A 25,004-nucleotide genomic window follows, 5' to 3' on the forward strand; every position below is an offset into this window, starting at 1 on the left:
GTTCTGTTGAGCCCTCAGTATGTGACCCAGATCTCGTGCCATATTTTGGACCTGGCGTCAAGTTGTGAAACCCGCTCAGGCTGATACGGGGCTGTATTGTCTCCCCTGGGCTAATCCCGGGAAGGGTAGCTATCCCTTCTCTGGCAGTACCCCTGGTTGGGAAGATTTTGGTACCCCTCCACCCTTGGCCTCCCCTCTCCCGGATTAGGTTGTCTGGGCTCAGGGAATTGGGGAAAGAAGGATGGATGATTTTGGGGCTGGAAATTGGGTGGATACATGGGGAAAAAGTTCTGCCCAGGATTTGGAGAATTTCTGCCCTCCTGTGGGAAGTTGGGAGAGAAGTTCCCTGGGTTAGGTGCTTGGCTGGACCCCCCCCCCTTGGGCTGGAGGAGTCCACACATAACCCAGGATTGGTCTGTTTCCCTTGTAGCAGGCACTTACATAGTCAGGGGGGCGGGGGACCCCATTTGTGGGACTACCTCCTCGACTCCCTGTCTGTGACTGGCCCGAGGGCCTTCTGGGCTGTGAATTATTTGGTGCAGGCAGGTTTTTAGGCCCCCCAATCTCCAAATCTAAAACGGGGGCAACCTTTACCTCTGCCACCTTGGCAGCAGCAGGGGTGCTGTTGGTTTTGGGGTTTTTCTGCGCATTATTTTTATTTTCGATGGGCTTCTGCACCTCATAGATCTGGTTAGCCTGTTCAATGACCCAGTCTAAAGATCTTTTCTCATGAAAATCTCTCACGAGCTGGGTCATTATGTATTTGGGTAAGGCATGGAAAAACGTATTGATAAATTCTCTGCTATCCGTGCGCACCCTTCTGGTGGTCTGCGCAAAAGCACGTTTTAATTCTTGCACAAACTCTTGTGGGGCCTGATCCTCCCCACATTGCAAATTGTTGGCTGCCTTGCGAGCCTCTTGAGGATTTCTGTGAACAGAAAAATGTTTCAAGATGGCCGCCTTATAGGTGGACCATCTTAAATGATTTTGGTCCTCCAGCCCCGCAAAGAAACTGGAGTATTCTGGGGAGAATGTCCATTTGACGTACTGGATGCAGCTACTGCTGTCCTTCAAATGGAAAGTCTCCATCATTTGCTCATAGAGCTCCAAGTGTTCCCAAACGGAATTCTTGGCGTTCTTATGATAAGGAGTGATGACACTCCTAAATGCCTTTATGTGTTTCAATGGGTCCTTAAGCAAGGCCCTTTTTGCCTTATTGGCCTTTTTGGTTCGGGTAACCCTGGTCCATTCATCCTCCGACTCAGAAGCGCTGCTCCCAGAGGTGCCCGTCTGATCTTCCAGGTTTTCCCGGATTCTGCGAGCCTGGGAATGGCTGGCAGGATGTGGGGACCTGGTCTCCTGTGTCCTGTGACACTCAGAGGAGTCTTCAGATCCCTCCTTGCTACCAGGATTTGCTGGGTATCCCCCCCACTGACTTAACTGGGCAGAGGTTTTCAGGATGCCCTTAATGGGCCTACTCTCCTGGGGTTCCCCACTAAATCGCACTGTGCTTGGGTGCCCATACCCGGATACCCGCCCATCCATTCCTGGGAGGTACTGGCCTATGAGCCCCATGCTTTTGGCTCGATAGTAATCTGCCATCCCTGTGGCCCGGTGCTCATGTGTGCCAGGGGACATGGGAGTGGCAGAGTCCAGGGACTGAGAGAGATGAAGGCCTCCGGTACTAGGGCTCCCGAGGTTATGTTCTGGTACTTCCCTTTCCCAGCGAACCTCGTCTCTATCAGCCCCTGCTCCTTGTTGCAATGCAAAAGCCTGCGCCATCAGTTCCTCAGTTAAGGCCTTACTAGACTCTATCAGTCTCTCCTGCATGGCTACCTGTTTCTGGAGCCTATCATTGTGCTGACAGAGAGCCTCATTTTCTCTCTGTGCCTCCTGGTTGGTCCTGGAGTACTCGGCCAGTCTTTGCTGCAGGAGGGTTACCTCCTGTGTCCCTTCCCTACTGGCCTGCTCCTTTCTTGCCAGAGCCTCCTCCACCCTCCTAGTGTGCTCTAACAAGTTCTGGTTTTCTTTTTGGAGGTCGCCCAGTCCCTGGAGGGCCAGGTGATTTTCTTCCATTTTTCTTTTTAAATGGCAGACTTCCTGGCCTAAGGTGTCCCTTTCCTGACCAAGCGCCTGAATTTGTGACGCCAGGTCATCCCTCTGCCTTTGAAAGGCACCAGCTTTCTGGCACTCTTCATCAAACTCTGCCTGGGTATCCAGGTCTTTCCGAATCAGTTTGTTGCTCTCTGCCTTCACTCTATCTAGATGACTTTGCAGGGTGGCTACCTGCTCTGTGCATGCCCGGTTGAAGTCCAGTTGTTGTTCCAGCTTTTTCTGGCTCTGCAGAAGGGAGTCCAAACCTTCTTGGTACTCCTTCTGCAAGCCCAGAAATCTGGTATCCTGGTCAGCCTTCTCATGTTGCAGTCTATCCATGTCCTCTTTTATTTTAATGATATACTGCCTACTATCATTTTCTGACTCCTGGCTCCTCTGCAGCCTCTGCTCAGAAGAGACCAGGTCAGCTTGGGCCTTTTCTAACGCCAGCTGTTGCCTATTTGCCAGATCTTGGCCTTCAGCACATTTGTCCTGCATGGCTCCCATATATAGATACAAATATGCTGCTATCCTGGCAATCTTATTATGTTCATCTTTGTCTTCAGGGGCCATATATAGTTCACTCAGGGCCACATGTAGGGGACCCTGATCTCCCCATATATCTGACCCTGTTTCAGTGACCTGTTGCGCGATTGCCTGCAACCAGACCGTTTGGTCCTGATGAGTCCACTCACCTCTCACAAATAGCTTATGTAAGAAGTGCTCTCTGGCTATTTTGATGTCTACCAGTGTCGTCATTCTGGAATTTGAGTTCCTTCCTGACTTACAGAAGTTTGTATTTTATTTTTGCAAAACAGACCGTTTCCTTAGAGCGTTCCTTTGAGGAGTGCTTTACAGCGTAACACAGCGTGGTGATCCGACCGGATATGTGTATCTGGTCAGCTGGCACACTGTATTAATCTGCACAAATGGTAAATCTAACCCAGAATATCCCGGCTCGAGCCCCCACTTTGTAAGAGGATTCAATTCAACACTACAGCTAAGTCAATGCCTAGTCTGGGATACTGAATGGAAACCCTTATTGATATATCTTTATGTCCAGTTCATGAGTTCTGGATGACTACCCCTATATAACACCCCTCTCTTAGAATCCCCCTGACCCCACTGAGCCAAGAAGTAGTTCTGTTTTGCAAGTTTAAAAGGTTTATTTGAGAATTTAAACAATATATATATATATATCACACTTTATAATATATTAATATCTGATAGTACACTTAGACATATGATGTTGATCAACAATGGGTAATCTGGCACTAGCACACTTCTTTACAATCAATGAGGAGTTAGTATAGGATGGATAAAGTAGCAAAAATACTTTTATGATTTCCAGGGGAAAAGCAGTGAGGAATAAAATGCAGTACAGAAATACTTGATATGATTTTAGCAAAAGATAAGATAATCACTTTTTCTCTGGCAATTCACCCCCTCCCCTATGCAATGTAAGAAATGGAAGGAGATGGAAAGAGGAGCATTCAGTTCTCAGGAATGCAATCAAATACAATACGAAATTCAGTTCCCCCCCAGCAAGCTTAGAGGAAACAGGTAGGAGTTTGAAACACAGGCCCAAAATGCTTTTTAAATGTGATGGCAATGGGTGGAAAAATGTGCCAATGATTTTAATTCCCTCTAGAGATTCAGGGTGAGTGGGAGATGCGTGTTGGTATTAGTTCAGGCTCACTTTAGCAATGCTCTATGATTTATTACCAAGTTTCAAACGGATTTTACCAAAGGAAAGAATAGAGCTGCTATTTTGACAAGTGGAGAAATTGAGCCAAAATCGCAAATCGCGGTAAATTTTGCGAGTGCATGTCTCGCGATTGCGGAAAAAATATAAGGAGTTGGCAGTCGGTTCGAACGCCTAGATCCTAAGCTTTCAGAGGAAAGTTAAATTTCGTTCCTAGCCCAAACGGTTCCAGAGATACGGACGATTAAATAAAGGTAGTTTTTCGGATTTAAAGTACACTCAAAATGACAGGTGACAGCTTGCAGCTTCAGAATTGACAGGTGACAGTTGTGCAGCTTTACAAATGATAGATGACACGATTTCTAGGAGGCTGTTCTACTTAGGTTAAAATAGTTCGGATTAGATTATTTTAACTAAGAGATTGGTTCTGCACAGTTCTGCTAGGTACTCACAATATAAATTTGAAATAGGCCTCGCCACGGATCTGGTCAGGTTGTGGGCTGGACTCCGGTTCTGGTCTCGGCACTTCACAGTGATCTGGGTCAGCTCTCTGGTTCTGCTCACAGTGGTCTGGGTCACTCTGGATCTCTGGTCTGGTCTCTGGCAATTGTTCTTGGCAAAATAATTCAAACAGCTCGCCCGGCTGTGGAATAGTTCGCAAATGATTTTAAGGTTGCTGATGCCTGCTGAGAAGAGTTCTCAGTTTATGGGTTTAGGCCCTTGCTTTAAGTTCTGAAGTAAAGTTCTGGTCTTTGGAGATTGATGGATTTGAAGTCTGGATCTCTGGATGTGAAGTCGACGGTCAGCATGCTCCGCAGCAAATGGAATTGAATGTCTCTACCTGTCCAAGCAGTCTCTTTTTATGTGTTTTGAAAATGGGTGTGTGCCTGGGCCTACCTAAGCCTGCCCCTCTCTTCTTGTCATTGGCCCAATTCTCCCCTCTCCCATGATTGGGGGAAGGAAATGGATTGTCAGCATGATGAAGTCTTTTTATGGGTCAGAGGATCCTCCCCTGGCAGTTTGCCCACAAATCTATATTTGATTCAAATACATCCTTACCAGATATACAATTTGTTGAAATTACATGTGCACATTATATATTCCTTATGGTCTATGCTTGTCCGCCTCTGATCTTCCTGGGGGCTTGCATTCAAAAATGACAACATTTTGCGCTTTTTAACTGGTTTTGCAATATCGGACATTTACCCAAAATTACACACATTTGCGCAAGGAGTATGGACATTAATTGATGAAGTGTCAGATTTTTAACATGCAGACATTTGGAGTGAGACCCTATTTTCCGCTAGCAACCCCCCAGAATACACCACAGGGTCCTAACGCCTCTCAAAATGTTCACAGAAAAATCACAAAAATAATGATATTACTTATATAATTCTGACAAGTCCGCACTATGAGTTATCTATCTTTTTAAAATTATGCCCTGGTCAAAAAGGGGTGTGGCTTCCCACATCACAGGGTGGAATAACTGGTTTATCCACTTCCCCCAAGCTCAGCTGCTAGCAGAGGCACTGCCCCTCCCAGTTTCCCCTAAGAGGAAGCCACTTTACTGTCCCCCAATATAACATTTGCCTGAGTCCAGGACAGGCCTTTGTTCAACTCCCTGTAGTCCCCAGCTGCTCCACCCCTAATCTAATCAGAGAGATGACAACTCCTTTTGGCAAGGGGAGTGGCTGAGCAGGTTTCAACTCCTGTCGGGGGTAGTTGTCAGGCAGAATCCAGTTTTATTAAGCCAGGTTTCAGCTAAATGTCACTTTTTGTTCCCAGTTTTCTACATTCAAATCAAACTGACAATTTTTACATATACATTAAATAATTACTTCCTTCAAGTCATTTCAGAATATAGTTTTACATTGTATCCACCTCTTAGCAAGTCTTTCCTTGGTCTGGTTTTGTTTCATTTGTTCAGTTTTACACAAAAGTCTGGTGGTTTTAAAACGCCGGCTTTCTGATAGTGGTGAGTACTGGTTTATGCAACCATTTTTGGGATTAAGAAAATGAATTCCCCACAGTTCTGAGTTGCTTTTTTGGCAATCAGCATTGCCATTCCCAATGGTTTCTGGCTACTGTGTGTGTAGCCCACTGGTGGTTTTAGGCAGTGCCCTCCTGCGCTCCCAACATAGGCAAAAATGGGTGGCAGCCTATTCTTCATGTTTTCCCTGTGCACTCTCTGGGGAGTTCTGGCCATCATGATGTTTTCCATGCCAGTACTGCACAGTTTTATTGTAGGGCTTGGATGCATGGGTAAAAACATCCCACATTACTGAGAAGCGTGTTGCAGCTTCCATTTTGAAAAGATGGCTGGCCATTACTTTTACATGTCTATGTTAGTGAGCTATATTCACGTATTGTCCATGTTGAATTCAGCTTATACATTGTTTATGTTAGTATTCTTCATGTCTTGTGGATGCTATGTTAATGTTTTTAATTTAAAAATGCTTTACCTAGTGTTTGCGATGTTCATGTTGAATGCATATTTCCTTTGTGCGTTGTGTCTAATGCATGCACATGTGTTGTTACAAGGGAGGGCGGGGCAGGAGCTGTGGATGACTAGTAACCTGCCTCTCAACATATATATGTGAACCAGCTTTATTCACTACCATGATACTGCACGGCTAATTCTTACTATCAAAGAATTGTTTTTCCTGGTCAGATAGCACAGCAAGTAGATTGCTCGCTTTGACACGACACAGGTTCATATTCCGGCAGGGCCAAACTCAGCCTTTCATCCTACCGAAGTCGATAAATGAGCACCACACACCACGGGTAATAAATAATAAGCAGCACTCAGATGCCTGAGGGTTCATAGCGCTATATAAATGCAATATTATTATTATTATTATTATTATTATTATTATTATTATTGGATATGCAAAGGAATACATTGGGAAAAGAGCAGGCGGTGAGATTAATATGAGAAAAACAAAGAAGCATCTTGGAGTTAGATTGACAGGTAAAATATATCTAGGGTTTCAACAGGAGAATGTTGGTGCGGACACATATGTGCTCAGGTACAAGTAAAATATCATAATAAATTGATTAAGTACGTTAATACTAGGGGCTTCATTACGAGTTTGGCAGTGAGGGAAAAAAGTTCAGGTAATTTCATTACATAACACTGGCGAAATTAGCAACTGGTAATTCCGCCGATTTTTGGGTGGAAAGTGGAGGCTCTACCTCCAACTTGATGTTGGAGGTAAATTCCTCACATTTCCTCAGGAATTGGCAGAATTACCACTAGGTAGGGGGGTGCCGATTCTCTTGTCTCTCTTTGCTTTCCTCTTGCAATCCCCAACCTGCCATCCAATACTCTTTACTATGTTGGCTGTGTTTGATAACTATATACCTGCTCACCTCTATTGTTACACCTCTCTCATTCAATCTCTACTTCTCCTTCTCTCCCCTTCTGTCTTTCATGTGTGCCCATCTCTCTCCTCTCCATTGTTCTGTTTCTCCCTTTCTCTCTCTTTCCCACAGCATAGATATCTTTCTCTCATTCCTTTTCTATCTCCCTCCTTTTTCACTGTCTCATTCTCTCACTTTGGTTCTTCCTCTTGTCACTCTATTTCTCTCCATCTCTAAGCTATATTCTCTTCCCTTTTCTTCTCCATTTCTTTTCTGTCAACTTACCTACTGCTTTTCTTCAGCACTGCTTCTCTCTCTCTACCTCTCCCTCAGCCATTTAACACATTGGAATCGTACAGTGTATGTATTCACAACGTTTATCAATCATTTGCAAACCTTTTCCTGACCTGTGATGAATCCAATGTGCAGATTACATTGTAGGTGTCTTGCAGTTCATCCAAGCTACTTCAGACAGGCCTGTTCAGGAGTTCAATTATGGTTCTTGATGACAGTGTATGTCTTAGATAAGTGTGTATATGCTGTTGCGTTATTACTTGCATGAAACCTTTTATCCCAAAATGACCTTCTACATTAATGTGATCAAGGTCAAATTCGCTTCTCTTCTCACAAATACTAACATCATTTTCTTTTATTTCTTTCTTTTTCAAGGATGATTCCATCTTCCAACAAAGCCTTTGTGGTGAACAATCTTGTTTCTGGAACTGTGTATGACCTCTGTGTCTTGGCCATTTGGGATGATACAGCAACGACACTCACCGCCACCAACATTGTCGGCTGTGCCCAGTTCTTCACCCTGGAAGACTATCCGCACTGCCAGTCCTTGCACAGCCAGTTCCTGGGAGGGACCATGATCTTAGTCGTCGGAGGAATCATTGTTGCGACGTTGCTGGTCTTTATTGTAATTCTCATGGTGCGATACAAAGTGTGCAACAATTCTCATGTGAAAATGGCCAATGTCAGCAATGTGTACTCACAAACTAATGGTGGGAATCCTGTTTACAATGGTGTGCCGCCTCAAGTGCACCCAAAAGTGGTTGTACGAAATGAACTCATGGAATTTAACTGTGGCTCTGCCCACAGCAGTGTTTCTTCATCGTCCAGCTCCATGAACAGCCAAGACGGTGATGACTATAGCCTCCATAGTGACCAAAGCACATTATCCAATAAGTGGAGGCCGGCCTCAAAGTCGAAACACAACATGGATCGACTTATGGGAGCTTTTGCCTCCCTTGAACTAAAGTGTCCCAAAAAGGAAGACACTGTGGAGACAAGAACTTCAGCAACAGCCCAGCACTCTGACAAAGAGCCTCTATTGGGCCAGCAGGAGTCAAAATTCCGCAGCCTCCTCATGCTGCCGCTGGAGGGTAAAACCAAACGAAGCCATTCATTTGACATGGGGGACTTTGCTGCTTCACAATGCTGTACGTATCCACGAAAGATCACAAACATTTGGACTAAACGGAGCCTCTCTGTCAACGGAATGCTCCTGCAGTACGATGAAGCCGACCTTGCAGACAGTGTGACAAAAGGGACCTATGACAGTGCAGAATGGGTAATGGAAAGCACAGTTTAATGGTGCGCTGCTCTGAAATTTCACAGACTCCTGATTTGTTGGAGGTTATTACATGATTGGGTTGTGCTGGTAAGGAATGGTCGAAAGGAAGTAAGACACAATTCTTTTGAATGTGGGGACTCAGTGATGTTAGCATGGCCACAAAACCATGATCGGTTCAGGAATTCACCAGTCACTCATAGCTTCAATTCCAAAATGTGTCATCCCCGGTGGATTGGAAAGAACGGTTAGCACAGTATCAGAGAAACAGTGCTTGAGTGCTGAGGGGAATGTCCATCCCTGTCACTGTGAGCATACTCTGGCAGAACGCTGAGGACTGCTCCTGCTGGACTGGGTTATCAGTAGTATCCACCATTCTGAATATGACCCTGGACAATAGGTTTATTTGTATTTATTAGTTTATACATTAAAACCTTTTTGATCAAGCTACATTTTAAGGATTTGAATATAGCCAAACAGGACCAACATACCAACATTTACAGTACACCTTCAGGAAGCCGACATGCCAGAAAAATAAGTCATTTACCATACCCGTGTATGCTCTCTGCATGATACTGTGCAGATACAAGCCTGATCTGTCATACATTTGTATATTTGTTTTTTTTTTTTTTTTTTTACTGTGACCTATTCAAGAGATTGTTGGCAAAACAAACTGTTTAAGTATTAGAAGGAATATTGATACATAGACACTCCCACTAAGCAAATGATCTATTAAAGCAATTAAATAATGCAGGTCACTTTTGGCCAAGGGATCCCCCTCGGTAATAAAAAGGCAGGAGAGCGTGGAGACCTTATAAGTTGTCTCTTAAACGAGATGTGAATATGCCTATTCAAGATTGTGCTTTTACCTTAAGGGATCTTTCGAAATAGGTTCCCCAGGTCATACATGATTAGCCATGCATACTACATTAACAGCCTTTGTTAAACTGCAGAATTTACAGGTGCTTATGCAGATATACCGATATCCCGGGTAAGGTCCACCTTATCTTGAAAATGAACATACGATCATAATCAAGTAGGGAATTTGATATTCAGATTCTGCTCGTTCAATATATCCCACGTCTCAGACTCAGTTGCCCCTTCCAGTATTGCTTTTGTGGGGTCAAACAGCGAAAAAAAGGTGTTCTATTGTAGGCTGCAGTTGTCCCATAGAGGGCCAGCAGGGACATGGCAACCACCGATTACTTACCTGTAATAGAAACATCTAGTCATTTAATGCTCTTGCTTATGTTGCAGCCCCATTTCTGACGGTAAATGATATTTTTAATCGCTCATTTTCTACGGATGTATGAAGAAAGTATAGGTATTGAGCGGGGTTTGGTGTATATTTTTTTTTATGATAAAAAAAAAAAAGCCCAGAGCTATATTGTGACCCGGCTGTGTATTTGATCTTGTATCGTCATGTTTCCTACTCTTCAGTTTTAGAAAATGACACCCCTGTGATCAAAATAAATCTTTTCTTTTTTTGCTACGAAATGTACAGTAAAAAAAAAGTGAAAACACAAGCAATGTTGTCTTTTTTCTCTTTCCCTGGTTTTGATTGTAATATCAGAACAAATGCTATAGGATCTCCAAGGCTGTTGATAGTACTGTACATCTGAGTCTCCTTATCAAAGCTGTTAATGTGTATGTATAACATAGATTAGTCCTGAGTAGGGCCAAATAAACTCATGACACATTTCTTCATCCTAAGAAGGAACACACTGATATTTGAAAACGTATTTGTGTCAACCATACACCTCTTTTGATTGCATATGCATTTATTAGGGTAGTACTCCTCCAAACCTTTTCGAGCAGATTATGAATCATCAATGCATTCCAGAGTCCAAATAGAATTCGTATATTGTACCAATTTTTAAGAAGGGCAATAGTTATAACCCTATACATTACAGACTTAATGCTCTCCTTGATGCCTCCAGTATTTTCTTTGGCAAAATGGTTTTGTATGTGGTTGAACTAAGGACTATTAGTACAGAAAGGTTATAGAACAAAAGATATAGTAGTCTAAGAGCCGAATGTAATACATCATATCTGTTTGGATGATATATACTCGGCACCCACACACTCATTCTTTTTAAAGTAAGTGTGGACAATATAGGGTATGATATGATTGGTTATAATCGAGCTGGGGGGTAGATCACTGTCTTCGGCTGGGGCCTCCCTATGGAACAGCCTCCCTGCCACTGTAAAACTTGAGGAGAACCATCTCCGGTTCCGGAAGCACCTCAAGACCTTCCTCTTTGCTTCTGCCTTCGCCCCCCCCCCTCTCCCTTGCTGATTCTACTCTCCCTCGGCACCATGCACCTGGCCACCCTCTTTCCTCTGGGCCCAGGTACCTGCTCCGCTTGCCACCCGCACACACAGCCTCCAGGCCACCCCTTGCATTGGGGTCTGTATCTGTACCCATACAGCCCCCACCCCCTTTTTGTTCTTCCTGCACTTATCAGACCTACCCAGCCTGCTGCCCTAAACCCAGCACTTGCCACTTGCTGGCTGCACTCCCCCTGTTTGTTGCCTTTTTATTTATTAATTGTATTATCATTATTTTTTTTCCCTCCTTGCTCCGCACTCTCCTTTTGTTCCCCCTTCCATGCACTTCTCCCTCCCCCCCTCTACCATGCACTTGCGCGTTCTCAATGTCACTGGGCCTAGTAAGATCGTTGTTTTTGTTTCTCCTCTGTTCCCCTTCCCTTGCCTTGTCGCGCTCTGAAACACTTGTGTATGTGCGTGATAGAAATAAAATATAATATCAATAGCACACTTAATACCCAAAGGTTTCTAAGCACTTACCCGGGGATCGAACCTGTGGTGATCAGTGTTGAATTGCTTCTAAGGCGAGCACGTTGCCCCTGGCCTGTCCTCCCACGGGCGATACCGTTAGCCGATAAAGACAATCTTTTCTCTTTTTTTGATTTTTGAATTGGTACTGCATAGGGGCAATACCTCACGATGTACACAACTCCAGGAGCTAGGTCATTGCTATGTTCGGGACAAAGCTGGTGACCATGGACAATGATATTGCCACGCCCCTTCCTACTGTAACACCATTCCTGTAGCAATCCAGAACATGTCAAAACTGTTCCAGTGGAGGCAGGTAGTCAAGAGGTTACTCTTCAGTCAATAGCTAGGTGCCACCAAGGCTTCTTGCATGTTCACATCAATTGGCAGGAGCATCCCATGTCATACATTGTAATCCTCACTCCTCAGTTCATATGTTACCCTCAAAAAACATGTACAGTGCTCTGTTGCCTCCTAGCTAGGTCTGTGCTATATAAACCCCCGAATAGAAATACACTTGCGTATTTAGTGCATACTGTATTCTTGCATAGGGAATTGTCCAATGCAATAGCTGAGAGCTGAAAAAGGCAATACAATCCACCATTTACCATCACCTAATTCTGAATGGTAATCAATATGAGACCCAAGGTGGCAGTCACATAAGTCCCTTAAACAAGGAAGACAGGAACAAGGTGTGAAGGCTGATTACATAGTAGTGGTTCATGCTGTCTAGGAAGTGAAGACGCTAAAGAGATGAACAAGAATAGCACAGAACCATTAGAAGCCTGCATGTGCCATTACCCATGATTTACATTTCTACTGTCAAGGGAGCTGTATGGTGCTGCTCAAGGTAGCCAGTAGTGCAGATGCCACGTGGGTTCTTTGCAATATTTGAAAGTGATGGATAGAGAGCATTGGATTAGACGTGCAAACTGGCAAAAGCTCTTCACAGAGGTAGACATTTACCAAACAGCCAATTGAGTTGAAACAGATTTCGGTTTAGTTGGAACTGCTATTGGGTGGTAAAGTGGAGGAGTGTGGTTTGATTTCACAAATAACTGTTCCAGAATGGTGAGAATGGTTGCAAAAAGTAGTGGAAATGTTAACATAAAAAATATAGAAGTAACAGAATGCTGCTCCCAACCGTTCCCACTCACTCGACCACTGGCTCTTTGAGGATTCTCATTACATATTTTTTTTCAGAATGAGGTGCCCTTACAAAAAGAAAGACATTATTGATTTCAGATTTCATTGCACAGCAAAAGGGGGTAGTCAAACCACAACTGTTAATTCACATCCTTTCTGCACGGGACCACAAACAACCCTAGCCATGTGATTTCAACACGATGTGTATTGGGATGGTATGCACAGCAAGCTGGGTGCCGACATCTTATGATACTGGTGCCACATATGGCCACTTTGCATCACTAAAAGGAGATAGATGGAAACCATGAATGAATCATAAGCACTGTCAATAACTCACAGCCGCCTTCTGATCTATTATTTTTCAACCCAGTGTTGCACTTCACAGGAAGACAGTTATATGAAAATCATTCTTGGCCCCACCCTAAAAGTATCAGTTGAACCCAAGCTCCTAGGGTGTACCCCCCTCCTGCATGGCACTCAATGTACCTTCAGAATGCATTCTGTGATCAGTTCTGGCTAGTCATAATATCTGCGGCCCTACAATGTATAATGTGTTGCCCTCTATACTTCACAATGAAGAAACACGTGTGTATCCTGTATTTCCATATAATTGTGATTAGCATAGCATGTCTCCTTGGTAATATAGAGCTAAAATTAATACCCACATGTTTTTTTATTTGTTTGTTTAATGTGATAAAATCAGAACAAATTATGACTTTTTACATGTATGTATATCATAAAAAATAAAACAAAATAAATAGAGTGAGATAACAAACAAACATTATACAGTTACATATCCAATCCTCAGGGCACAGACATAAAAATACTAAAAAGGTGTAACTATTTTCCTATTGTTACCAATGGACTAATTACTAAAACCAAGAGTATTCACCATTTTCAAAACTTACACCATCAGAAAGCTTTTGTGGCCTGAGTATTGTCGTTCCTAAAAGGCCTCGCTAGTTAATCACGCTCCATTATCAACAAAAGGTTTCAAACAAAAAACTCTCTGAGCCTGGTCCGTGGGACAAACTATAAGAATATGCTTTAAGGTTGGTTTTGTTGCTTCACCATAGAGCATATATGTGTCCATTTTGTTCCCTTCTTTTTTCCTCACTGCTGGGATCTCGTGCATTTATATTAGATTTAATCGGAATCCTACAAATTCTGCTCTCCACCGCAAGATCGGAAAGCGTTTTAGATATAAAGGTACACAACCTCTCAGTTTATCAATAAAAGAAAGGGATTTGTGCATAAAGTAGATATGCATTTGATCTACACTACATGTCCAATTATCATGATTGCTAGTATTATCCCTAGTGGGTTAGCTACTAGATCTTCTACTGTGCGAGCATATTTTTCCAAAATCAAGGATACCCTTTCCTGCTGTTTACATAAAGTGATACTAGATCCCACTTCTAGAAAGGCTCTAATATCCATACGTAGGGATTGCCTTTAGGGTAGCAATTTAATCGATAAAGTGAAACCACTTTCCAATTCAGACAGGCCTTCAATGAGTTTAAGCCGAGGTCAAACTAACTATTTGGCAGGACTGTGGTAAATGTAAAACCTTCTTCCAAAGCCTGCCGTCTAATCAGACCCATTCTAGAGTCCAGGATTGTGAGTCCAAGTTCATCCCATACAGTATTGTTGGTATAATTGTTCACGTATACAAGTTAACTAAGGGCATGACAGATAATCAACAGTATTTATACAACTCTTTCATCTGAAATGAGAATTGATCGATCTTACCTTCTCGGCCTGATTCCTCTAAAGCCATATTTGTATGAGAAGTAATTCTAAAACCTAGATATGTTACTTCACTATACAAAGTGCTATCCTGGCCATTTAGAGACCACTTGAAACCTGTGATTTTCTTTGTGGGGGTTTCTAAAACAGATTATTTTTGAATTAGCAGGATTCATGATTAAATTATTTCTCTCTGAATAGTCCCCTATGGCATTCAACAGTCGTTGGATCCAGCAGACTATTTGTTTCCCCAACTTAGGGCTGCCAAAAGCATGAATACTTAAGGCCTCATTTAAATTGGCCATATGAAGGTTAAAGAGGAAGGGGGCAAGAATGCACTCCTGCCTCATCCCTCATTCAGCAATATTTGGCATCAATAGGTGCCCCTGATCAATGTTCAATTGCATTTGGAACGTGCTGATGGAAGGCACCCTGACCTTAACTAAATCCAACGCACTCCATCAAGGCAGTCCTGAAACATAAGCACGGAAAATGAAGGCTCCCAAAGCTGAGTTGGGTTGGTCCTCATTCGAGCAAATATAGACAGAAAATTAGCCATCTCCCATTTGTGATTTTTCTGTTTAAATCAAATTATTGTGAAAATGAGAAAGACTTCAGAACACACACCGGCTTGCAATTTTCTAAGCTTCTCCTAATGGAAAGCTACAGCATTGCCATGGAACGGTCAGCACGCTGTGCGCTTTATCATCAAACTGCTGTGAATTTAAGCAAACTATGTTTGGAAAAATGGCATTTTAATTAAAAGGACGCCATACCATACTGTAATCAACGTCCACAAATCACACTTGATGGGCTCCTGAACAGATAGGGAAGCTGTATCATCCTGATGAAATGGTGACCAGGGATGTCATGTAGTCTAACTTTAAGATATGAATTTATGGTTGATGGCCTGCTTAGGTAATAAACCTAAGGCATGGCGAGGACCTTCTTAGTACCTTTTTGGCAATGAATGGTTCATCTGCAGGGCACATCTTGGTCTTGTTGGAAGTTGCTCAGGATTCTTGCTTTGTTCGGATTCCCTCAGTGGTCTGGTCTCTCAATAATGGGCTGGAATTCCTCTGGTAGGGTTCCTCGACCTCCCTTGGTTTGTACAGCAGGCCTTGGTCCCTAGATTTCTGGATATGTGGGCCTCCTCTCAGCTCTTGATACAGCAATCTCTTTCAAACAGGGTCTTATATCGGGACATAACCCACTCTCCCACATACTCCAACCACAGCCTAAACATAGATTTATTTGGGTACTGCATCTGGTGTGAATATGAAGATATCAAACACTTTTCATTTACCCTAAACTTTATTTGACCATGGTGGAAAGCAAGCTGATCTAGAATGTCAATGTGCTGGTATTGATAGGGCCAAAAGGCAGAACCTTTCACCCACTACACCTTATTTTTAAAGGTATCGGATTGGTTTTCCCTTTTTCATCAAGTGATCTTTCAGGAATGTTAAATGGAAATTCAAATGATCTGAAGACATTATCATCCAGCATTGAATCAACAACCTTAATACAGGGAGTGTCTATTGAAACAAAATAGCAAATGCAATATAGGTGCCGTGGCTGATATTTAACTATATACATCCAACAGTAGGTGGGCGGTCCCCATAACCCATTGCCAGCAGGAGAAATAACTAAACTAGCCAGAGTAAAGGTGTCCGATGGGGAAAATCATTATGCATTACATATTTCCTTTAATCATCATAGTGGAAATTTCCACTCCTTTCCTCAGTATATTAGACCATGACACCTATGGCAACCGTTATATGTTCTAAAATGTTTTTTAATCTGAATAGACAAACTGAGGTACACATTTTCGAAATCTAGAACATTTTCTTGTTGTTCTGAAGTCCTTCACCATTGGTAGTTTCGACAAATTGAAACCAACATTTATGTGTAATATGTCTTCCTCAGGACCACTTAGTTGAGAACTGGAAACAAATATATTGATCAAAATCAAAATGTGTAATGTGAGATAATTACTTATTAAACTGTGTATTCATGTATGTAAGTGGTAAAATCATGTACCTCGATTCACAGTGAAACATAATTGCACGGCTATTTACTCAAAAGTGCTTCTGCTTCTTAGGACCATAGTTGCCTGTAAAGAAGATGTAAAAGCCACGTCAACAATGCGACTTGTCACGCTCTGTACACACATCTTCCTATCTGACCTGTTCCAAGGAATTACCTGAACACGTGTGCAATTGCCTTCTCTCATTCCTTTGTGAAGAGAGCACCATAAATGTATGGATGCGTCACCGGAGGTTCCATGAAAGCCCCACACTGACGACTATTGAACAATAACTGACGCCACCGTATCCTTTTGGGGACATTAGACCATAATCATCCTACTCTTCAAAAATGTCATTTTAGTCAACATTGCTAAACTAATGAAACTCTTACTTAATGGTGCTGCTCAATGTTGATACTGCGGCAAGTATTAATATGTATGATTGGTCAGCGCAATGTGTTTTTCATGTTCCGAAATGTATTTCTCTGCATGACCCATACAGACTCTTTTCTGTGCTTGGAGGATTAAACAGCAGAACTTTTCACACAGTCCATTGGGCATTAAACACAACATGCTTGCAAATTACCATTATTTGCCAATATGGAATCGGTACCTGGAGGGCCGGTAGGATAGCTCAGGGGGAAGCAAGACAATGCAGAGCAGTACAGGTTTGAATCCCAGTCCCGTGCTGAGAGAATGCTCTCTGGTGTTCAACGCGTTAATAAAATATTCATTACCTGCCCACCACTTCATGGCCATTGCACCACATTTGGTAAAAATGACTGTGTTGTCGCCTTTCTTGGGAGGGGCGGGTTAGGGATTATTTATGAATGAGTTGGGTAGCAGATGGTGGGAAGATGGGTAGCAAGGGTACGGGAAAAGGTTGCGGGGAACCTGTCCCGCATGAAAAAATGCGAGATGGACCAGAGCCTATGGATTTTGTGATCATATACACCTTCAGTGATTGGAGCGTCTACACATTTTCAGGAACACGTGTCATTTTAAGTAAGACAATGGTTAATTTTCAGCATCAGTTTTGCGTGCTTCCTTAACGTTCCCCATTAATAAAAATGTGCACCTTTGCATCCTGCTTGCATGATATGATATTTTCTATTATTCGTGATTTTGCAATGTACTGGATGCTCCATGGGCAACTTTGGGGTGCAGAGGAGAGGGGCTCAGCCGATAGATCACCAGTGGACGTTCAATGCAAGTCTGCCGGCACATGCTACTGGACCACAGATGAACCTTTAGTGTCTTCACATGGCAGAGCATCTCCAACACAATGTGCTGCCTCTCTGGTGGCCATTTTCCAAGGTGGCATGAGCTACATATCCAGACAACCATTGCTTTGTATCAGAGATCTGTACTCCGTGTAAACCGAACAGTGTTTTTCTATGGTAGACGATTATGTAACACTTTTCAGGTTTTTGTTGTTGTTGTTGTTGCAGTTGCAATGAATGCGTTGCCCGTGCTACTACAAAAGGTGTGTACTAAATGTGAACATTACATTTTTTTAAATATTCTTTTAGACCTTGAACCCAAATTTGGTGGGCACGAAAAAGTCTGTGATTTAAAATTCTGTTAAGATAATACACATTGCACCAACTTATATCAAATAGTGTAGTACTCCTAAACTCTTGAATTTATTGTCATTGCACATGCACTCGCTTAAAAAATAAATTCAATTTCAGAAAGTCTGCATAGGGTCTCTTCACAAAAGAAGAATTGTGTTATGTCTTTGCTCAGATCATTAAGTTCCAAGGCACTAGTTTAGTTTAGTTTATTTATTTGTAAAGCGCTACCGAGCCCTCGGGTAACTGGGTGCTAATTCTTTAAGTTCAACATTGGTTACAGATTGTTGCACGTACAAGCATGTAAGTAAGATACATTTCAGTGTAGTTCGTAGGACCTGGTTACAGTGTGGTCCAGTGAACAGCATGTTGGATTAGGCAAGCCGGGTTACAGTATGGTTTGCCGCAGACATGATATACAATTGCGTGAGGAGGTATGTACTGGGTAGTGTATCACATGCATAGGTAAGGTAATGGGCCCATTGGGTATAGCTAAGTACCTTAACCTGATTATTGTTCGGCGCTGAGCAGTTCCTTGACTTTTGCTCTGAATGACCAATTTGAGGTGTTGGTAGTTTAAGCTGAAATGTATAAAACCACCCTAACATAAATGATTTAAAACTGCTGTGAAAGATGTGCAGGTTGCGGGTGCAACTCTACTGCATGGACTCACATGTTTTAGTGGCCGCCATTTTCCGAAGGGTTCTCAGTAGTCCTGCTGGCCACCCCTTACATTCACAAGGGCCTGCAGAAAGTGTCTCTCTTGAGCCATTTAAGTGGAATATCTCAGGCCAATCCACTGCATCTTAATCAACCGGTAACTACTGACTTTGGTCCTACAATGACTCTTCCAAGATCCAGTCAGAATAATGAACTTATCTGTAAACAGTAGGTCCTTCCTTTGGAAAACTAAAACAGACAGCGAGCACATGGGTTTTAGAGCAGGAGCTTTCCCTCGGGCTGTCTACGAGCCTGTCCAGAGAGGGATGCAGACTTGATTTCAAAGACTCAGATGGCACTGTCCAATCATCCTCAAAAACCTGTACACATTTACTTGGCCAGTTCTTTCAAGATGAAGCAGAAAGAAAGCATCCTTCTTTGTGGAGAAATGGTTGGACATCATTGGATGGATAGGACATTCTAGGCCATCGCGAAATTAGACACCCCTGACGTGGGTTAAAGAGCCTGTACACTTTTGTGTGATTGATTCTTTGATGTAATGACCTGGAATGGGCAAAACAGTTACACACATTCTGATATCGCCGAAACAACCAAGACCATCTATTTGTCCATGTATGATACAGTTGAAGATTTTCCCTTTTTTCTTTGACCTATCTTTTGGTTGAATTAAATGTTGACGCATTTTCATCATTTTTTTTGTGACGAATATATATATGATGGGTTTGAGTTAGGTATATAGAAGGGGGCGGGAGGTATGTATTGAGGTTGCAGGGGATCGTCCCTTGCTTTTGAGGGAAAATAATGGTTACAACAAATTCAGCCAAAGAAAGTCGAGGAAACATCATAGATCCTATCTCAATGCAGCACTTCATCTACAGTGAATTGATTCTTAGCATAGAATGATAAAGATATGTGGTGCCATTTATAAATCGTACTAGGCTAGTCTCAGACTAGCTAAATATGGCTTGCTTGTTGTGTTCCCATTAAGGGATTCACCCAATGTCTTAACATACATTTCAGGAGGTTAAACAGAAGATTAGTTTCCCTCAGACCTATCTGCATGAGACAACGAAATAGCACGATAGAGGCTGTTATTCAGAGCATCCTCCGGCGGAGGCGTAAAGGTAGACCATGAAAGTAAGCACTGCAGACATAGACAGGAGGCATCCTAGCTAAGGGTGTCCCCTAGCGCACCAGGAACTGAGGACAATAAGCAGTGCCTACAAAGCCATGTGCCTGCCGCAATAGCATGACCATTCCCTTACTTTTAGAGCATATGGTATAAACATGTAATGTTCAGATTTCTAAAAGGCAATCTACCATAAATTCTTCTTCAGATTCATCATGTCTGTAAATAAATACAGAGAGAACGTCATAAAAGACAAATGCATGCAAAGTGCTATAAAAAACATAACAGCATATTATCATTTTGTTAATCTAAAAGTTAAATTATAATGCAGAATTTCGGGAAACTATAGGTACAGACGTTTGTAAAGATGGCTCCAAAAAAGTCCCTAATAGCCCAGAGAACCAAGAGTCAGTTGAAACCGGACTCAAGGATGAAGTAAGCCAAGTGCAGGGCAAAATCCTGATTTATTATCAGTCAAATAAAGCAGGGAGAACATAGAAGCATTGCCATCTCGCAGCTCTCGGCGCATCCATTACAAACAACTATTTAAGTAGTACAACTTCGTCATAAATGACATCATCACATTTTATCAGTTTACAAAACCTATATGGAATGGGGATTGGTTAGAGGTGGTGGCATATACATTCTATTGGTTTCAGACATCTCATTGGGTTATACTTCTCTGATGGCTCCTCCAGAGACCACCCCTATATTGATAAAGGTTGAATTATGTGATCACTGTGACAAGGGGTTGGTTGGCACATAACTTGAGGGCATCATAAAAAAGCCACTCTGATCGGTGGGTCATCTCCTAACCAAGCTGGGACAATTAACAGGTCCACAAGACAGGAGCCAGATGGAGAATAAGGGGAGAGAGGTCCATTGATTGCTTTTCTTCCAATTAAAAAAGATACCATCCCTTATTCCTAGGCCATGAGACAGGGTGATCTCTTTGTACTTGGCCTTGAGCGGTGTCTCGTGTCTGTCTGTACATGTAGGGAGTACAGCAGATGTACTATCTGTGTTTGCTTCTAATGAATAGGCAATGATTTCCAATCGTAGGTCACGTGTGGATTGATTTATCCTGTTTTTTATTGTAAATGTACCTAATATTTATGTAAGTGTTCTGTTTTCCGTTGCACTGGAGACACTCTTGAGTTATTCTTCATGGTGTCTTTTGGTTTATAGTTTGACTGAACCATCTAACAAGGGTCGGTTGTGCTTTTTATAAACCTTAATTAATCTGGGAGTATACTGCTTGTATCTTGGGAATTACTATCTCATGCCTTTGTTCCGCCATTCCTATCCTCCTTTATTTCACTGTAACTTTGGCTCAGGTTGTTATCTACTGTCTGAGCTCTGCACGGTTCTGTATTTCTGTGGATGTAGCATTTTGAACTCTCTAGTTTTCTTGGGGTCTTTGTTTATTTAAAAGTGTGATGTGGCTTCCATTTTGGAAAAGATGGCTGACCCATTATACTATGTTAGTGAACAGTATGTGTGTGTCTTTCATGTTGCATTCAGCTTATACATTGTTTATGTTAGTGTTTTTCAATGTCTAGTGGATGCTATGTTAGTATTCTTCAGATATAAATGCATATATTACCTAGTGTACATGTTCTTCATGTTGAGTACACATTTGCTTTGCGTCTAATGCATGCCCATGTGTTGTTACATTGTTAGTTTTACTACATTTGCCATCTTCAGCTTAGGTTGTTTCCATATCCTGCTGTACCTGCCTGGGATAAGGGAAATATGGTTGTCTTAGTGAGTAGTGCTTCTCACCTGTGCAGTATTAGGCCAGGGAGAGGGAAGGAAACTATGGATGATGTATTCAGTGGGCTGTGGAGCAGGATGTTTTTTTTGCTGTAGCTGTGCCTGCCATGTGATTTGGGAGGAGGAAGAGAGGCTGCCCCAGCACTGATGCTTCACTGTTAAAACCATCATCAAGCAAAGCCGAGCAGGCTCGGGAGCAGGCTGTTTTTCGTTGTTGCTGCTGGGTCCATGGGGCTGTGTTTCAGGCTGTGTTGTGGATTGGCTTCCCCACTCCTTGGCTTTCCTTGGCTTTTCAGTGACTTGCCCAGCCCAGCTAGACTACTCCATCTCAGTATTTTGAAAAACGTATTGTTTCTTCCTCATTGTTAACAATTGCCTCAAAGATGCAACATTGAGTTCCCTGGAGTGGAAGTGCCAATCCAAGTGGGACAGAGCCCTGTAAACTCTCGCAAACTTCTGTAAACCCTTTTGTAAAGCTGCATCAATGTGTGCTGATTGCTTTAACAACGTAATATTGGGTTCCCTAGAAAGTGAATCTCTGGAAGTTGTTAATATAAAGGAGGAAGCAAAGCCTGGTAAATGCTGCAACCCGCATCACTGCAAGCCGGAAAGCTGAAAATGTAAAGCAACGGCTGGCAAGTCCAATAAGGCTGGGGGGATTGAGGACCTATTTCTCAAACTCCAAACTTTAGCCTAATGTCTTGACTCACCACCGTTCATGCCAACTAAGCTTACAAGGGTATCAACGGAGGTAATGACCAGCAATCGTGCGACACTGAGGAAAGGCATAGTACTGGGTTTGGCCCTGAACTTTTTAAAACTACCTCTAGAAGCTCTCCCCTTGGTGGAGGTGATTGTGAATGCCCCCATGCTGGTTGCAGGTGCCTCAGAGGACTGTAGGACTCTGAATAATAAAACAACCCAGTTGATTAACTCCAATATTTTTAAAAGACCTGCAGATCGCTACCACATACTAATAACTTGAAGGGTGGGTGGGCATATCCAGCAAGAATACAGAAGGTGGCTGCATAGTGGTAACTTTCATGCAACCCTGTGTTACCAATTATGTTGTTAGTTCTAACCTGGGCTCACCAGGTGATAAGCACTGTGCATGGATGGTTCCGCTGTTACTTTTAACCGGAAGAGGGTGGCCTAAGGCTATGGCCAACTGGGCTGACCCACAATGGCATAAGGCTATTCTTCTGTTCCTCTGAGTGCTCCTTGTAGTGTAGTCTGGGTAATCACAGGCTTAAATGCAGTGAAACTGGGCAATGGAGACAGCCTCAATGCAGTGTGGGTTCCCAGGATGTAGCCCAGCCAGTACCTCTGCTGCCCTTAACCAACCATTATGAGAGTATCAGTGTGATGGATGGCATTGAATGACCATCACAGCCTGAGTCAAGTTTATCTTCTCTAGCCGACAGCTCTAATGGCTCTCCTACTTGTTCTTCCAAAGCTATGTTGGTGGATGTGGCAGGGTTTAAATCTAGGCTTGCCTGCCTGGAGACCTTGCCTCTTATTGAAAAAGTGGATATAATTTTCCTCCAGGAGACATGGTCACAGGATGAAGTATGAGTGGATGGCTTTGTGGCTTACTCAGATGTGGCTCAGAGAAATAAAAGGGGGCGCAATTTTGGAGGTATGTACATACTGGTGAAATCTAACATTGTGGGCAAAAAATGATCCCTCAAGCCTTCACACTCTTTCCTCCAGGTGGTCCGAATATGCAGGACATAATGCTGGTTAACATTTATAATAGCCTCCATACCCAGCATGCAAGAAACTGCCTCTTTCTTTTATTATATGTGATTGAGGGAATTGCCCCCTTGATAGCCTCACAAAATATGTTCCTTATCTTGGAGTGGGGGGATTTCAATGCCAAGCTGTGTGAAGGACTGGATAACACACTGTATGATGTTTCTGAGGATACTTTGGCAGGGATCTCCACACCAGTTCTGATGGATGCCAGAACATATGCAGAAGGTCTGAGGTTGTGGCACCATCTCGTTGACTGGGGTGGTGCACTGTTAACGGTCATTTCACTGATGATATCCTTGGCAAGCCTAGGCCATCCACCAATTGATTATTTCTGTGTCCCGGTCGAATTCTGGGGCCCAGTTGTGGGATTCTAAGTGGTGGGTGATATCTGCAGGGATAATTTCCCAATGAAGCTGGAACTTAAAATCCCATTGAGGTGTGCATCAACTCCACAGTTCTACCTTCCTGAGGTGTCTTTGGATGCTTGCAGGTGGCGGCTTGAATGGAAGCACAGTGAGATCCTGTTGAAGAAGGTAGTCCAGACCAATCATCATGAACTGGAAATAGTCATTTGCAGGGCTGGGTGACCATATGACCATTCTGTTTAAGTCCCTAATTTTTAATCTAACAGACTCATGTTCCTTGGAAGGGGACAGCCAGGTCAGGTTGGTTTGACTCAGAATGCAGTAGAGAAAAATCCAGGCTACTCACTGTACTAAAAAATCACTTGTCCACCAAAACTGCTATTTTTGGTGCCAGGTTTCTCTTTAAGAAGACCCTTGCCAAGAGGAAAACGGAAATTGAATCTGATACGTAGGATGCATGGGTCCAAGCGTCAATGGACAATGACTCAAAACTCTTATTGGAAATTGAGAATAATGGGCCATTCTATGAATACAGGTCCAAATTCCAGGATGCTACAGTCTATGATCAGGCACGGTTGGCCCATTTTTTCTCTTTATACAGAGTGGGTGTAGGTGAAGAAACATCTGGGTATCTTCACATAGAGGTCCCTGTAGGGAATGTGGAGGTTGTCAATGATGCAATGATCGCATTCACTGTGGGTGAAATTTTGAAAGCCATTAAGTGCCAGCGTTGCAATAGGTCACCTAGCCCAGATAATATCTTGGTTGACCTCTTCCTATCTGAACCTGGCCTGTGGACAACAGTCCTAGCTTTGGGTTTCAATGCAATTTTTGCAGGGGGTATGTCCCGGCAACCTGGTCCTGTGCCATCATTCAGCCTATATATAAGAATGGACTGCCGGCTCTCCTAGCCTCATATAGGCCTATTTCCCTTTGGATTCCATCTTCAAAATGTTCAGGCATGCCATCATAGAAAGGTTGGAGGTCTGGCAAGTAGGAGGTAACATTCTTTCACCTGTACAGCTGGGGTTCAGACCAGTTCTTGGTACCTACTTTATTATAAATTCCCTGGTCAACGTTTTCTAACTACTAAAAGCTGAGGTCCAGGTTCATACTGGAATTATCTTAGAGTTATTCATGGAAGTCGCTGGTTGTGACTCCTCCCTGGTAGTCCTGAAGACAGCCTTAAATGCAAAGGTTACTGAGATTTTGAAGGACATAAAGACTGACATTCAACAATAGGCAAACGGCCTAACAAATTTG

General features: G+C 42.9%; 1 protein-coding gene across 6 annotated transcripts in view; it reads left to right on the forward strand.

The window, feature by feature from the left end:
• LRFN2 (leucine rich repeat and fibronectin type III domain containing 2) overlaps positions 1–10,254 on the forward strand; it is a 2,062,896-nt gene extending 2,052,642 nt beyond the window's left edge. For all 6 annotated transcript variants that reach the window (XM_069608743.1, XM_069608745.1, XM_069608741.1 and 3 more), the window contains one exon: positions 7,832–10,254. In XM_069608743.1, the coding sequence (XP_069464844.1) occupies positions 7,832–8,756 (925 nt within the window). In that variant the 3' untranslated portion in view covers positions 8,757–10,254. The remainder of the gene's footprint in view (positions 1–7,831) is intronic.
• The last annotated feature ends 14,750 nt before the right edge of the window (positions 10,255–25,004 follow it).

Source organism: Ambystoma mexicanum, chromosome 4q (genome assembly GCF_040938575.1).
Source record: "Ambystoma mexicanum isolate Mex_15411 chromosome 4q, UKY_AmexF1_1, whole genome shotgun sequence".
NCBI lineage: Eukaryota > Metazoa > Chordata > Amphibia > Caudata > Ambystomatidae > Ambystoma > Ambystoma mexicanum.